We start from the raw sequence: 16356 nt of genomic DNA, 5'->3' as shown, positions 1-16356 counted from the left end.
CAGCTTAATCCGAGCATATGATACTATTAACTGGCTTATTAAGATCTTTGAATTATTAATAGTTCAGCAGAAAAAAAAAATACATATCATCTTATATGCAGAGGCTGATTAGCAGATTCTCATCAGCTACAAGAATCTCAATCCCAGTTTTCCTAGAAGCAGGATCGTTGACAGCTGAACCTCAGGTTCAGGAAGATACCAAGGTGGAACAGGCGACCAATCAGACGGCCATTTTTCTACACTCCAGCCCAAAATCCCCCCTCAACTGCTTTATATGATGTAATGATGATCTTGACCTTGTACCACATAGCTTGACCCAATACTGAAGCCCAAAACTATTCCACCTGACTTTCAACGGCATTTACCCCACTTGAATAAGTAGGAGTTGTTGTTTTTTTTACTCATATAACATTGAATAACAGATAGATCTCAGTGGCAGGCAGAAGATACAATACAAAGACAAATGTAAAACAAGAGAGAAGTGTGTTCAACAGGCCTGTCAAACGCACTTAAGTCATGGGTATATGGTATAATGAAAATGGCCTTAATGGCAAGCAGAAATGTGTCTGAATGTCTTTATGATGGCTGTTGCATGTATGGAGGTGTGTCTTTTGTGGTGTTTTCTCTTTCCTCCCTGTGTCCTCCAGGTGAGAAGTAGAAGATTGGTGCCACCTGTGAGCTCCAGGGGAGAGCTGGGACAGTGCAGAGAGGCAGGTGCCAGTCGGTTGATGACCCTAGCAAGTGTGCACTTTGGTATTTTCTGTATTTGTACACTTTTATTATTTATTTATTCCAATGTTGGTAACTTTTACTTTGTTTTATGCCTTCATTTCATGTGTTGCTTTTCCTTCTTGCTCTGTCCTACCAATATATCAAGGTTCACCTTGATGTATTGTTCATCTTGAACGAAATTTGTTTCTCAGGCCTACATTAAATAAATAAATAATAAACCATTGCCAAAATCATTGTTGAAAATGTTACAGTCAGAAATAATAGTAGTAGAGGTGAAGTATATGTATATATGTATACTAGAGCTGTCAGTCGATTAAAAAAATTAATCTGATTAATCGCATGGTTTTCCATAGTTAACTCACGATTAATCGCAAATTAATCACATATTTTTTTATCTGCTCTAAATCTACCGTAAACTGATATCTTTCCATTTTTTTTAAATAATCATATGAACATGGGAGTAGGCAAATACTTGCTTTCTGCAAATGCAGCATGTTTATTCGTGTTAGAGCAATGACAAGTACTACTAACAAAACAAAAGATGCACAGGTTTGTGTCATTCAGTTGTGTGTGTGTGTGTTTGTTTAATCTCTCTCGCACTCTGATACAATGTACTGACAAATATAACATACAAATATAATCGAATTTGTCATTCGGTTTTTATTTTGAAATTAGTTTATTTTGAAAGTTCACCGGATTTTCTCGTTTTTTTTAGCGACTTCCTGTACTATTGACGAGGATCGCTCGCGGCTTGCGCACAAAATAGAGGAGACGCCGAAACGACAACTGCATGGCGCGAGCCGCACGCCTGTTCGCGTCTAGTGTGAACCACCACATTGATTAATGTGGGCGCCGAATGGAAGCGCTCGGCGCTTCGCTTTCACGTCCTGTGAACTGACGTTAAATGCATGGCGCGATCCGCGAGGGGAGCCGCGCGCCTGTTCGCGTCTGGTGTGAACTACATTGATGAACATGGGCGCCGAATGGAAGCGCTCGTTACAGTAAATGCATATCACTGCCAGGGTTTTGAAGTGGAACTTTCCATTTACAATTGACGCCTTAGCCATGTTAGTCTACGCTCAGTGTCTTTTTCTTTTTTTGTTGCACAGCTGCAAGCGTGTGACTGCGTGCTGTGAGTCAATTCATTTCCCGTTTCCACAATCTACGGAGCGGCCAAATGTTCAAAAAGCACCGTGTGTGTTAATTGCGCGATAAAAAAATTGTCGGCGATAAAGTGGCGTTGAGTTAACGCGTTAACTTTGACACCCTTAATGTATACGTATGTTTATATATATATGTATGTATGTATGTATATATATATATAAACAAAACAAATCAGGCCCATAATATCAATTAAGACCAAATGAGTTGGAGAAAACACTTAAAATTCAAATCCAATAAACTTTGAGTGAAAAGTGACAGATATGATGTCCACCCTGTGAGTCACTAGTGCAGCAGCCTGGTCCTAACCTCAGCAACACGCGGGCTCTCCTGGACTTGACCAATATCTATATTGTAAATGGTTGTCTGAATGAAGGTGTACATGCTGTGGAGCATCTGGTTGTATGTGGTGCCAAATACAAAGTGTGCCTTAAAAAGCTCATCAAAAGCTCCTAAGGAACTGGTTGACTTGCATGGTATGACCTGCTTGTCCAAGATGATGAAAAACTCATGGGTGGTGCTCCTCTTCATTCCAACAGCAAGAAGATATGGTTGAGTGGCACATTTGATAGAATCAAGATGTTCCTGAATACTTGTTCCAGTCTGAGGATGAAGAATAAGTCAAAATTAAAAGTTTAAACTCACAGATTAAATGAAAATAATGATTGAAATTATTTTTTCCATCCTCATAAGCAACAACACAAACCTTCTTGAACACAACAAGATGTTTCTCAGCTTGGGCTGCAGACACCTTGCCTGGTCTTTTCCGGCCTTGGGCTGAGGGAGGTATCAGGTGAAGGAGGAGAAGAATGGATGAAAGATCACTGTCCCAGCCAGTATTTGGAAACAAACGACTGTTAGAACATAATTTAGAAAAAACATTAATTGAGGATGACATCTCCACCTAAAAAGACAAGGACAAAAAAAGAGTAAACCACACTACCAATGGCAAGACTGTTGCCAAATTCCTCTTCATCCAATGTAGCTTCAGCACAATAGATAAGCTCCTCAAGCTCACTTGATGCAGAGAGTGCCTTACACTGCTGAATTATCTTGTGTTTGAATTTTGTGGGCCATCTACAGAGAAAAAATATTTGAGATTAAAAAAAAAATCAAACACCTATAGATTGTGAAAAACAGAGACGGTCAATGTTAATTCATAAGAATAGTCAAATACCATGGAATCACTTTGTCATTTGTATCATAACATGGCAATGCCAAATTCAAAAAATTCCCACAAGGTAAGCGTAATGTGAAACAGATTGAAAGCATTAGGGCCACTTGAAAAACCTCTTAAACCCTCACAGATTTTCCTTCTGGAGCAACTACAGTTGGGAATAACCTTTCCATTAATCTTGCAGCTACATCTTCTCCAAACTGCAGGATGAAGTCTTGGTCAATCTGCAAAAGACAATGAATTATTATTATTAGTTGGGGACTGACCGGAAGAATATTAATATATACATTCAGCAACTTTATACAGTATGTATGTAAACACCTAAATTCATGGAACACACAAGTACTTTGAAAACATATTTTTGATATTTGACATTTGGTGAGAGAAATGTTGTTAACATTGATTCATACTTAAAGGACAATGCACGCTTTTAATACCAGGCCTTTGACATCTTTGAAGCGGGGAAACTCAGTCAAAACATCTGAGGATTTCTCTCCATCCAGGACTAACTCTGGCGTCGTTCAAATGTGATTTTCATCTTCTGTTTGATAGTAGCCTCATCACTACAGTATCTCATTAAGGCCATGGCCTCCTTGCATTGCTCTTCAGTTAAGGTCATCTCAGGACTAACGGAGGCCTCTCTTCTGGCTGCTGGTCCTCCAGTCAGCTCACGTGACGATCCTCTGCTCTGTGATGAAGCACTTCTCCTCTGTACAGTTTTAAGCCTCCACGCCAGATAGCCACTGCCACTTTCACCATCATAGAAATGTTCCTTCAAAATTACAAAAGGTTCATTAGTTCAAAAAACAACGGCAACTCGTTGAAATTAGGAAGTTATATTGACATAAAACTGGATAATGATCCCTGGTATTGATATAGAAATGCATAATTTTCTTTATTAAAATCAGGCATCAGTTCTGTAATTGCAACTACTTTTCAGCATATTGTTAGCCTAATAGCAAAGTTGCCTAAGACTTAGGCAACTTTGCTATTACTTAGGCACTAAGTTATATTTGAACTTTTTTTTTTTTTTTTTAGCAAGCACATTATATTAGTTAGGCTGAGATAACAATTTGGCCAAAAAAACGACTAACAAAATGCACTTTCACAGTCTGCAAACACATCAAAAGGCTTACATATCCATTTTTAGAATAAGGATCCATCAAGTAAGGGAACAGCTCAACTATGCCTTGAGCGTACATCTCTCTCACATTTCGAGGCGGGGCCGTCCTGACAAGAGAAAACATAATACACATAATACTGTTAAATAACACACATCCTATAGGAAAAAAATAATTCCATAAATGTATTATCCACAAACAAAGACGAAAAAGTTCTTCCAGAGAGAACCAGATTACCCATGCTTTTCTGTCATGTCAGCCACAAGTATGTTGATCATTAGTCGACGTGAAGAGTCGGTCAAACTTTTGGTGCGGTGGCACTCTTTGGTGATACGGTCACCCCCAGGTAATGAACGCTTATTTCCGAGACGGGTTTTGGCATTTCCCATAGACACCAATTCAAGTTTACGTTAACGTGATCGAGTCGCGCCATTCTTGTTCAATTTGCCGTTCCGTGTTCTCCACGTCAATGGTGTACTTAAGCGAGCTGCCAACACGATATCATGTTCGTATTCGTATTTGAAGACACGCACACACCATTGACAGTACGGTAGACGGTGGCGTACGTTGAACCATATGTACCACCTCTACCTTGAATGAAAAAAAAAAAAAAAATCAACGACTAATAACTTGTTTGATAAAACTTACCTCAAACTTTCGGCGCAAGGAAGATGGCGCTGGCAGAGTCGTACTTCTTCTCAATTGCGAGTGAACGGGGAAGAAGGTGGGCGGAGCTTTTGAGAGTCAATTATTTTCTACACTGGGAAGGTATTTTACTCCTACCAGTGTTGCATTAACTCTAAAATGAATATGCGATACTGACATAGTAAAACCTGTGTGAACTCCATTTATTTTCACCAACACTAGAAGTTATCGTGTTCAGTTTTACTCTGTCCATTGTTGGAAAAACTCCGGAAGAGTTAAAACACTTTGACAATGCATATTTTACACTGGAAAATTTGCTGCCATAATGGAAAGAAAGTCAAGACGCGTTAGTCACCAACACCTGAGTACCATTTGTATTTTTCATAGCCTATCTAAAATATATATATAATTATATATAAGATTTGGGGAGCCATATATATATTTCAGGCTTTTCAGAGAGGAAAGTTTCGCTCAGAAGCAAGAAACACTCTGACAGACAGAGGGGTAGATCCTCACAAAAGGCCGCGCAGCGCTAAAATGCGGCGCATTTTGCGGCGGGATTGCGCCCGCAATTTGCACCACAGATGCGGGTATCCACAAAGGTTTTTGCGCTAATGACATGCAGGCGCAAACACGCCCACGAATGCGCCACCTGAAACAGGTGCGAATGTTGCGGTCTGGCAACCTGAGAGCAGTTTGCGCCAGAGGTTGTTCGTGAGTGCGTGTGCTTGACAGTGAAACTCTGCTACGATAAACGCGCTCCTGTGCGCGCCTGGCATTACGATGCCTCCTCCGTCTACCAAGACTGCTGCCATAATGGAAAGAAAGTCAAGACGCGTTAGTCACCAACACCTGAGCACCATTTGTATTTTCCATAGCTTATCTAAATTATTGGCATATATACTGTAGTCTATGCCGAACTATATATAAGATTTGGGGAGCCATATACATATTTCAGGCTTTTCAGAGAGGAAAGTTTCACTCAGGCGGCGGTGTTTCCCTCTGTCAAACTGCAAGAGCGCAAACTCTTTCTGGATCTGCCGCTGTTTAAATTAGGCATATTTGCATAGAAGGGGGTCATTTTGCGCGCAATGACTCATTTCAATACATTCAAATGAATCTGGCGCAACCCTGCCGCTACTTGCGCCTCGGCGCATTTTGCTCCGATTTTCACGTTTGCGTCCTCTCTGTGGATCGGAATCACCGTTTTTGGCGCTATTAACACGGATTTTCTGGCGCAAAAGCCGCGCAATCGCTTTGTAGATCTACCCAAGAAATTGCTCCTGGTTTTGGCTGGCGGTGTTTCCCTCTGTCAAACTGCGTGCGGACACGAGCGCAAACTCTTTCTGGATCTGCCGCTGTTTGAATGAGGCATCTTTGCATAGAAGGGGGTGTCCTTTTGCGCGTAATGACTCATTTAAATACATTCAAATGAATCTGGCGCAACCCTGCCGCGACCTGCGCCTCGGCGCATTTTGAGCCGATTTTCACGTTTGCGTCCCCTCTGTGGATCGGAATCACCGTTTTTGGCGCTATTTACACGGAGTTTCTGGCGCAGAAGCCGCGCAATCGCTTTGTGGATCTACCCCTGATGGCCAGATCCACAAAGCGATTGCGCGGCTTTTGCGTATCCTTAGAGCCATGCTATTTTATCAATGTATGTGTATGAGTGTGGACGTATGTGTGAACGTGTCTGTGTGGAGGAGCGGGTCCATTTGAGGGGGTGGGAGGGATGAGCTTTTATTTGTTCATTTTGCTGCATGTTTTGACATTTTACTTTTGTTTTAATCTGTGAAGCACTTTGGGTTGCATTCTTTTCATGCATGAAAAGTGCTATATAAATAAAGTTTGATTTGATTTGATAACACATAATTAAGTATGGCCATAATAATAAAACAATGAGGGTTTTTTTTGTTTGTTTTTTGTTTTTTTGTTTTTTTTGTTTTTAAATAACTGCAGTCGAAAATGATAGGATACCATACAATGTTACATGTTTTTTTCCAGTACTTTTTAAAGCCACGTAGAAACAAAGATTGGGAACATTATAAATAGAGCTAATGAGAAAATAATGTTACACACTTAAAATTCAGCATTAGCACAGATAAATTTAAATTTAATATTTCATTTAAGCTGATCAATTTGATCATGACATAATGTCACAAAAATATATGGAAATGGTAAATGGACTGCGCGAATATAGCACTTTTCCCAGTACTTTCACGGTACCCCAAAGCGCTTTGCAAAGGCATCTCATTCACCCATTTACACACACACACACCCATACTAAATACAATTATTCTATCTTCATAGGTATAATTTCAATTAATTATTTACCAACTGGGCGTGCTAAAAGTTTTCTACTTCACTTAAAAATAAATCAATTATATAATAAATAAATTATTTGGCAGTATATGTTTTACCATCAAGAAAATGTGAGTAACAGGTTCAAGCTAGCATAAAATTTACATTGATGTTAACGGACTGAATACCACCGTCGTTATTGTAATCGTAACATAACACATAACACAACTCCTTATGGCGTTTTGTTCATTTTGCAGTTAAATTATCTCACGTTTACAGCGCCTTTTAAACATTTAAACTTCACGTGTGACTTACTTCGGGTTGGGACTGAATCTTTCTGACATCACATCCGGCGCAAAGTAGCCTTACCTGAAACAGCCTTTGCCTGAAACAGTCTTTGCCTGAAACGGCCTCCTCCGAGTCTGCAGCTGGACCCTTCTCAGTACACTCAATGGATTAAATTGGATTGAATTATTGTTTTTATTTATTTTTTAATTAATATACAGTGATCAAGGACATAAATATTGAATATGTCATTTTTGTTTGTTATTCAACTCTGTTTGGGAGTTTATTTCATGGGGACAAGATCATATTTATTTTTTATTTTATTTTTACTTTACTATACTGAAAGGCTTAATTTATCTACTTCATCTCTGTAACAGTTGAACAAATCAAGTGCAAAATATGAGTAAAAGTATATACACAAAATGATATAAATTGATTATTTGACCAATTATAAAAGTTTTGGTACATGTTCTACCTGAAATTCACCTTGAAATTCACCTTGAATCCACCTTGAAATCCTACCCCCCTGTCGGGATCAAGATAATCCTGTTTATTTTGGATCAAAGTTATCCAGATCCTACCTAAATATTTTGAACAACAGAAACAGAAGGTTTGGTCCAGATTAAAACTAGGATTGGATTATATGATCTGATCCGATTTCAGAATCCTTCTTTCCCTTGGGCCAAAAATTGCCCAAGGGTAATTTTGGTTATTGGACTGGATCAAATCTTGAAAATGGGTTGTTCAAAAGTAAAGCAAGTGGAAACACGCCCTAAGTGAGGATTTTTTGTCACACAGCTCTACACCATCTCAAAGAGCGCTACTTTGTGCGGCGGAAATTTCACGTGAGTCAAGTTATAATTTCCCTTCATTTTAGGAGCTTTTCATGTGGTAAATAAAACACACCCACATTCTTCTGAAATGCAGAGTTTCGAGCCGAACAGACAAAGAAGATACAACTGTAAATGCCACTCCGTGCAGCCTACTGAGCAACTGAATGCGGCTCATTGTTGTACTCTGATCTCTGAAGTTTGTCATTGATTGAAAACTAATCTGATCAGATTTTAAAACCCTTTTAAAACTCGGCGAAATTGAAAATGAGCAACGTCAGTGATCCCGAAGTGACTACCGCCCCTCACGTTGTGAAAGAACAGGTATGTTTCAGGTTTTATTTGTTTGTTTGTGATTGATTGTTTTGCTGCGGCTGAATTTTGTCCTGAGCGGTCTCGTGGCACCACGTAAATGTGTTTGCATGACCTGCTCAAATATTTCCTTTCATGTCAAGGTATTGATTGCCTCTAGTATTGTAAGAAAGAGCCATCGAAGTTGCATCAGCCCTGGTAAACTTTTGCAAAGAACCTTTTAAATAGCCACTTCCTCTGATTAATCTTGACAGATATCAATTATCTACAATGAATGAATAATTACAAATGGAATGACTCACTTCTGGAACTATCCTTCAAAAGATTTGAAAAGTATGTAACACACAAATTGCCCGTAATACTGCATTCCTATGTTTTCAGTGAGTTTACTCAAACAGTCTTCTAACAAATACTGTTGTCTTGGCCAAGCCATGTGATTGTTTACGTGCACAGGAAATTAACTTCCGCATGCTCCAACACAAGAAAAGGAAAAAAATAAAGAGAGTGATTAAAGAAATATTGCCTTGTTGTCTCTTCCAAAATACTTTGAAAGTTGAGTAATTCATAATTTTTAACGTTGGTGGCTATAAACAGAGGGCTAAATACGGTGCTTTCTGGAAGAGATTTTTGGATAGTCATGTAAGGTTGAAGCTCCACTGAAGTCTGGAGTGAAAACTCTAAGTCTTTGTTTGCCAAACAAACAAATTCTTGGCCTACATTTTACTCCTACAGTAGAACGTCGATTTTGTGATCTGCCCTTATGATCATGATGGTTCTTGACTGAAGTCACTCAGCTTCTTCTTTTCTGCGTTCGTTGTGTGAACTCTCTTCTCCAGGTCATCGCGGCTGGTAGATGGTTGAAACTGGAGAAGACGACGTATGTGGACCCGGCTGGGAAGTCCAGGTACGCTTCTGTTTCTTTCTGCGCATGGAGCTTTTTCTTTCTGTGCAAAATCTCACTGCGGATTTTACGCCCCAACCCAGAGAGTGGGAGACCGCAAAAAGGATGTCAATCCAAGTCAACAAAGGTGAGCACCTCGGCTGAAAACTTTGGTTTCTGTGAGTTTTGCAGCGCGGCAGCCGTTCCCTCACTTTGCCTGCAGGTGTCGGGATCATCGCCCTGCTGAAGCGGACGCTCCACAAAGACTGCGTGGTGATGGTGAAGCAGTTCCGCCCACCTTTGGGATGCTACACTTTGGAGTTTCCTGCAGGTCAGATGTTCAGATGTTGTTTTCATTTTTAAGGCTCCCTTGGTTCTCTCTAACTATTGGGTTTCAGAGGCTTTTTAAAGCCACATACCTTATCCATGAAAACATTGTTTTGTTTAGGGCTGACGTATGAGGGGGAAAGCATAGAGGTGGGTGCGCTGAGGGAGCTAAAAGAAGAAACTGGCTACAAAGGGGAGGTGGTCGGAGTCACCCCAGGTACCTCATCGTCCTGCTTGTGTCTGATGTGCTCCATTCTTTTTCTTCAAAACTGCTTTTCCACAAATTAAGCTGACAGCATTTTCTCCGTCTGGGTCCAGCAGTGACCTGTCTGGACCCCGGCATGTCCAACTGCACCACCCGCATCGTTGCGGTCAACATCAACGGAGACGAATTGGAGAACATCAACCCATCACAGCAGCTCGGTGAGTTGATTTTTTTCACTTTGTCACTCTGAAGCCCTTTAATCCTGTATTGGATTGTCAGTTAGCTGTGATGTGCAGATGATGATGAAGGAATCTTCGTTGACACCAACTTGATTATATTGAAGTAAGTTTATTATAAAAGAATTCAGGCATTGATCAGGCACCCAGGTCTGCCCAAGGGAGGTCTTGTGGCCAATGTGAACGACTCCAAAGATACAGCTCCAGCACCAGAGTTTTATGCACACAGATCTTAACACATTGACGTATATCCTTTTAAGGGAACACAAGTGGCAGGAAGAGGTGGTGGTTTACAGAACATGCATAGGAACTGTTAAACATATCATAAAATGTATAGGACGTGGAGAAACATCCGCCTTTAGGTTTACATTCTTGCTTCCTCTGGTTAGAAGTAACCCTTTCACAGATGGCATGATTAACTGCATGTTTGTCCTGTTTTTTTGGATACAATGGCTTATGACGTATTGTACAAGATGCTTCAGACACTACATTCCCGTTTATACTTCTACGCCGTACATTCCAGCGGATCTGCTTTTGGATCCTCAGTTATACCAAACCTCCGTAGATCTGGTGGAAACAGAATAGTAGCCCTCTGTTTATGGTCTCCTTCAAAAAAAAGTCATTAAAATGCATTATTGCATCATGCATCTCTAGCAAACAATTATGAAACAAATCAGTGTCATATAAATTGTAAAAAATTTTAATATTGTAATGCTCCTGTACAACTCTTCACTGTGAGAATTTTAAAAGCTGTCACCACTGACATGCTCTTGCTCTTTGGCTCTCCCACAGGTGACAGAGGTGAGTTCCACTCAGAGTTATTGTATCACAATTTCTTATTTAGTCTCCGTCATGCAAAAGCATCTTACAAGCGTTGATCATCTCTCCAGAATTTGTCGATGTCATCCTACTTCCTCTCGATGAATTCCAGCAGAAGATCGACGGTGAGATTTCCGCCTCAGAACTGCGACTCATTCAGTGGAAGTACGCTTCCAACCCGCGTCTCGTTTCTGTGTTCACCCTCCGTAGAGCTGCTGAAGAAGGAAAAAATCATCGTGGACTGCAAGGTGTACATGTTTGCCATGGGCATGGCCCAGGCCTTCTTCAAGCCGAGAGAGCTGCCAGTCCTGAAGCAGTGAAGGGGGGCGAAGGGGAGCGACCGTCTTCGCTGTTGCACGGGGGTCCCGGAGAGTTAGAATAGTAGCGTGGAGGAAATCAAGTGTATTGACCCTGTGATGTTCAATGACGTGTATTTAGCCTGTCACAAGGCTAGGTTACTGCTTTATGGAAAAACGATGGCTGGGGTTGCTAAATTATGTTGAGGTGTCTTATTTACAAAAAATGTGAAAAACAAAAACTCAGATGTCCAGAAAAAAAAAAAAAATGAGGAAAATTTAAGGGGAAAACACAAAGTTATTCACCTGCTCTGGTCTGCAGGACCCTCAAATTGAGCCACTCAGCCTTGGTGGCCAGAGGCTTTTAATTGCCAAGCTCCTCCCTCTGGACCAACCCACAATGAACAGGTAAATGACAAAAGTACATAAATAAAGGGTATTAAGGTAACAGTAGAGGCTCTCTGCCATTGCTCTCACAACCAAAACAAAACATACACCATTTGACTACTTCCCCCTGACAAATGAATCCCAGAATCCTCCCACAACAACAATAATTGAAAGATTATGGAACCAGACATGGTATGCTCAACTATCAGCACACTTGTGGAAATGGCTACTTCCTGTTAGCTATAACAAGCCCCACTTCAGACCAGCTGTGGTTCAGACCCAGTGACTGTGGAGGAGAGAGACAGCAGTTAGCATGACCCCTCAGCAAACAATTACAGGATAAGTACGAGTGAATAAACTTGCTTAAACAGAGACTGTGTGTTTTCTTGAAAGATATGACTGTAGAGGATGCTGTAAATATTCAAGTGTTGATTAACTGTGATGCGTGCACTCACCACAATGACAGAGGGAAATGTGAATGTGTGGTACCAGTGTTAGTGTGCTGTGTGCCATGTGCTGTTGGTTCTCAGTGATGGGCCTTCGTCACATATATTCCATAAAAGCCCTCGTCGGAAAATCAGACAATGAAACATCACCTGGAACATTTCAAATTGAAATTGAAGATTAAGTTCTTGGTTTTCAAACAAACATCAACGTACATGCAAAAAGAAAGCACCTGCAGCCTTATAACACTGGACTTCATCTGTAAAGATAAGCTGAAGTCGTTCACAGAGAACATGGTATCTTCAACTTGGGCGTGCTGCTGCTGGGTGCAAGAGAGGCCATTTATGCACTGGACCTGAACAACATCAGTGTCAAAAAGGCTGCAGTGAAAATGTGCTGGTGCTGATTTTTAAAATTTCATTCTATAGCTACTTCTTCCTGAGCTCAGGGTCACGGGGGTCTGCTGGAGCCTCTCCCAGCTGTCATAGGGCGAAGGCAGGGTGACACCCTGGACAAGTTGCCAGTTCACCGCAGGGCCACATAGAAACAAACAACCATTCACACTCACATGCACAACTACGGACAATTTAGAGTGTTCAATTGATCTCACATGCATGTTTTTGGAGTGTGGGAGGAAGGCGGAGAACCTGGAGAGAACCCACGCAGACACAGGGAGAACATGCAAACTCCACACAGAAAGGTCCCAGGCCCAGAATCGAACCCACAACCTTCTTGTTGTGAGGCGGCAGTGCTAACCACTGCGCCACCGTGTCAGCCCCTTTTATGATATTGTATGTTGGTGAGCAAGCATCCACCCGTTCATTTTCAGCTTCTTCCTGAGCTCAGGGTCACGGAGGGTCTGCTGGAGCCTCTCCCAGCTGTCATAGGGTGAAGACAAGTCGCCAGTTCATCGCAGGGCCAAATAGAGACAACCAACTATTCGCACTTTTATTCGCACTATTCGGACTATTTCGAGTTTCCAACTCACCTTATTTGCATATCTTTGGACTGTGGGAGGAAGCTGGAGAACCCTCATGCAAAAGTAAAAGAGAATGAATGAGGGTAAACATGTTTGAGCTTGATTTCCTTGCGGCAGAGTTATGACACGGCGCCCTTGCATGTTTTGACAATACTGTCTGTGTGCAAGAATCACATAAAACTCAATGAGGTCTGTATCTCCTTCGAAGAAGCCAGTCAACTTTTACTACAGGGGAAATGGGATCCAGCTTTTAAAGTGGGGTGTTCATCTACGCGTTACTTCCTGATGCTGTTTGTCTTTGCATTTAAATGGAAGGCTGGACAAATTAGTGTGAGCTGGGAAATGCATGTTCACATCCTTTAGCTGTGGGCTATCAGCAGGCAGTACAGGCAGTGCAGTCAGTCTGTACATGTGACATGTTTGCGTTTATGTTACATATTTTGTTATGTAGAAGTCTGAATAATGGTTTCAGAATTTGTTCTGATTAATTGATCTTAAGGTATTACCCATATCACTTATTCCCGTCCATTAGGAAGTGACCTGTATTCTGCTACCTGGTTAAGTGGTGATTTCCTCTGTAATGAATAACAATGTAATGTGCATTGTTTAGTTTGAATGAGCTGATTTACTTGTGTGTGTATTGTTTTTTTCAGACCCAACCTTTGTTCACATGGAGTTTGTGGGTGAGAGTTTTGAGAGCCAAGATGGTGATGATGACAGGACCTACTTTTTCTTCAGTGAAAATGTCAAGGAGCAAAGTTGTCGTGTCTCGAGTGGCCTGTATGTGTAAGGTGTGTTTAAAAAGCAAAGCTCACAGAGGGCGACGTTTTATCAGCTGCTCTGCTTGCTGAGGTCGAGGTGAATATCTGTTATCATAGTTCTCTATGTCTGTGTTTTTGGGGGATATAGGTGACAAGTGAGAAATCATAAAGGAATGGACTTCATTCTTGAAAGCCCGTCTGGATTGTTCCCTTTAGCCAGAGAGGTGCCACTTCCATCCAGCCCCTTTACGACAGAGCGCAAACCTGCTACCTGTGGCCGATAGTAAATCGGACTCATTTCCGGTGGGAGTTGGCCTCACTAGGGCTGCTCTTTGTCACAGGTTCTATCCATAGTTTATATGTACAGAATTTCTAGGCATGGACGGATGGAGGGGTCCAGTTTGGTGACCTGAGGATCCCATGTCTGCTTTAGCAGACAATGTGGTCCTTCTGTCTTCATCATGCATGGACCTGCAGCTCTCACTGGAGCAGCTCGCAACTGAGTGTGAAGCAGCTGGGATCAGGATTAGCAGCTCCAAATTGGAGGCCATGGCCCTCAGTTGGAAGAGGGTGGAGTGCTCACTCCAGGTAAAGAAGAAAGTCCTACCACAGGTGCAGGACTTCCAGTATCTCCGGGTCTTCCTATTCGTGAGTAGGGGTCGAATTGAGAGGGAGAATGACAGACGGATCGAAGCAGTGCTGGCGGTGATGTGGGCACTGAATCAATCAGTTGAGGTGAAGAGGGAGCTCAGCACCTGCTGTTCCTTCCTTTGCATCAAAAGGAACAAGTTGAACCAGGTGAAGGGACTGGGTTCTGGTCTTGGCCATGGTTCTGGTGCTCGCTCACCCTGGGCCATTGCCTGGTGTGGCAGCTCATTTCCAGTGCCACAGGCCCACACACACACTTAAACTCTCTCTCCCTCTCTCTGTCTCACACGAACACACACACACACACACACACACACACACACACACACACACACACACACACACACAAATCTGTACAAATGAGCATACTTGCTCATACACACAACTAGTCATACACACAATTCTTTATTTTGGTAATGAGCTCTTTGTTCTCTTTTTTATTCAGAATTTAGTTCATTTTGTGATTTTGTTGATTAAGTGATGAATGATTATTTAATTTAATGTCTGCTTTGGTTATGACACAGTATTGTATCTTGTTGCCATTTGCTGTCTTTGTCCCTCTTTGTCTCTCACTCCCCTCCTTTCCTCACCCAAGCCCGGGTCATGAACCGGGCCGTCTGGGCCGCGGCCCAGGGGCCTCGAGCTCTCAGGGGCCTCCGGCAGTTAGCTTTCTTTTTTGTCACGTATGCTGCGTTCATGCGGTGTCGGAAATCCGAGTTCTTCTTGGCAAGTTGTTCTTCCAACTTTGTTGCGTTCGTGTGCTCTAAAGTTGGATTGTAGGAAAACATGAATACTAGTATTTTCTTTAATTTTCCAAACAAATAAATCAGGTGTGAGACACCAGGTAGCAGAGGAAACAGATCAGATCAGCCATCAAATATAACCTAGTCGGAAAGTCGTGTTTCTGATTATTTCAACGCCACATGAACGCACATGTATCTACCGGTATAAAGGTTAAAAGCGCAAAATGTGAGTTCTGAATGTTAACGTTAGCTAATCTAAAGGAAGGAAAGACATGGAAAAAAAGTTAAAACGGTGGGAGAGTGGAGTCTCTAAATTAAGAGGGATAAATGACATTCGGAACTCCGACAGAAGATTCCAAACATTGCTAGTTTTTTCACCGCGTCTTCTGGGAACGTAAATGTTAATGAAGATGAGAATGTCGACGCAACAATCCGTGAAGAGCAGGATCGCTACCTGGTGACAGATGCCTCCGATCTACCAGCTCAGGAGAATAAAAAAACGAACTCAGAACGAGCACGACTCAAAAAAGTCTGAAATCTCTGTCCTTATTGGCAATAGAGTCTGAACTTGTCAGAGACCTGGACTTCAATGATGTTGTGGAGGAGTTTGCTAGCAGAAAGGCCAGGAAAAAGGTCATTGCATGAGGTGGATTGAGGGTGATCACCAGTCTGTTGTTGTTGTTGTTCATTTACTGCATTTGAGTGTAGACTGTTTGTTGTTATGTTGACATACACAGATACAACACCATCACGTTCCGAGTCTTGTGATGAACTTATCTAAAAATATTAAAATAAGATGTCGCCAGTCAGTGTGAATCCTGTGGACATACACGAGTTTCCAACATATAAGGCCACACTTGTGCCCCATAAGCCATTTGATGCGTTGATGCATGTACAGTATAAGTATGTATGAGTGTGGTGCCAGCTCTGTAGTTCAGCTTCCGGAGATCAGCTGTGTCTGTGCGTGTGCATGCGCGTGTGTGGGGGGGCCTCTCCAAGAGTCTGGCCCAGGGGCCTCTGTATTCTTAATCCAGCCCTGTCCTCACCTCAGTCACCTTTCTATTCTC

General features: G+C 41.8%; 1 protein-coding gene and 2 long non-coding RNA genes across 5 annotated transcripts; 2 read left to right on the top strand and 1 right to left on the bottom strand.

Moving 5' to 3' along the window:
• Positions 1-2872: 2872 nt before the first annotated feature.
• Positions 2873-4539, bottom strand: LOC142877479 (uncharacterized). 3 transcript variants are annotated; one of them, XR_012923855.1, is made up of 5 exons: positions 4429-4539; positions 4207-4300; positions 3481-3842; positions 3236-3294; positions 2874-2970 (listed from the first exon to the last, which is right to left on the bottom strand). It is a non-coding gene; the product is annotated as an uncharacterized LOC142877479 (long non-coding RNA). The 3 variants fall into 3 exon arrangements; XR_012923854.1 differs by lacking the exon at positions 3236-3294 and having other exon boundaries at positions 2873-2970; positions 3508-3842; XR_012923853.1 differs by lacking the exons at positions 2874-2970; positions 3236-3294 and having other exon boundaries at positions 3312-3842.
• Positions 4540-8496: 3957 nt separating this feature from the next.
• On the top strand, positions 8497-9612 carry LOC142877480 (uncharacterized). The gene is made up of 3 exons (XR_012923856.1): positions 8497-8576; positions 9401-9468; positions 9549-9612. It is a non-coding gene; the product is annotated as an uncharacterized LOC142877480 (long non-coding RNA).
• Positions 9613-9653: 41 nt separating this feature from the next.
• On the top strand, positions 9654-11445 carry LOC142877477 (ADP-sugar pyrophosphatase-like). Its single transcript, XM_076012148.1, has 4 exons — positions 9654-9775; positions 9893-9988; positions 10090-11156; positions 11242-11445. The coding sequence occupies exons 1-3, from the start codon at positions 9721-9723 to the stop codon at positions 10224-10226; spliced, it is 288 nt and encodes a 95-aa protein (XP_075868263.1). The 5' UTR covers positions 9654-9720; the 3' UTR covers positions 10227-11156; positions 11242-11445.
• The last annotated feature ends 4911 nt before the right edge of the window (positions 11446-16356 follow it).

Source organism: Nelusetta ayraudi, unplaced genomic scaffold (genome assembly GCF_046127955.1).
Source record: "Nelusetta ayraudi isolate G7.1 ecotype Tasmania unplaced genomic scaffold, CSIRO-AGI_Nayr_v1 ptg000135l, whole genome shotgun sequence".
NCBI classification, from domain to species: domain Eukaryota; kingdom Metazoa; phylum Chordata; class Actinopteri; order Tetraodontiformes; family Monacanthidae; genus Nelusetta; species Nelusetta ayraudi.
The sequence above is the reverse complement of the archived record's forward strand: the minus strand, read 5'-3'. Positions and strand labels throughout refer to the sequence as shown.

Bases quoted from the DNA above. Each gene is read 5' to 3' on its own strand.
- LOC142877477 (XM_076012148.1), top strand. From the start codon at position 9,721: ATGGTGAAGCAGTTCCGCCCACCTTTGGGATGCTACACTTTGGAGTTT. The intron at 9,776-9,892 runs GTCAGATGTTCA...TGTTTTGTTTAG, and splicing joins CACTTTGGAGTTTCCTGCAG to GGCTGACGTATGAGGGGGAA. The intron at 9,989-10,089 runs GTACCTCATCGT...GTCTGGGTCCAG, and splicing joins GGTGGTCGGAGTCACCCCAG to CAGTGACCTGTCTGGACCCC.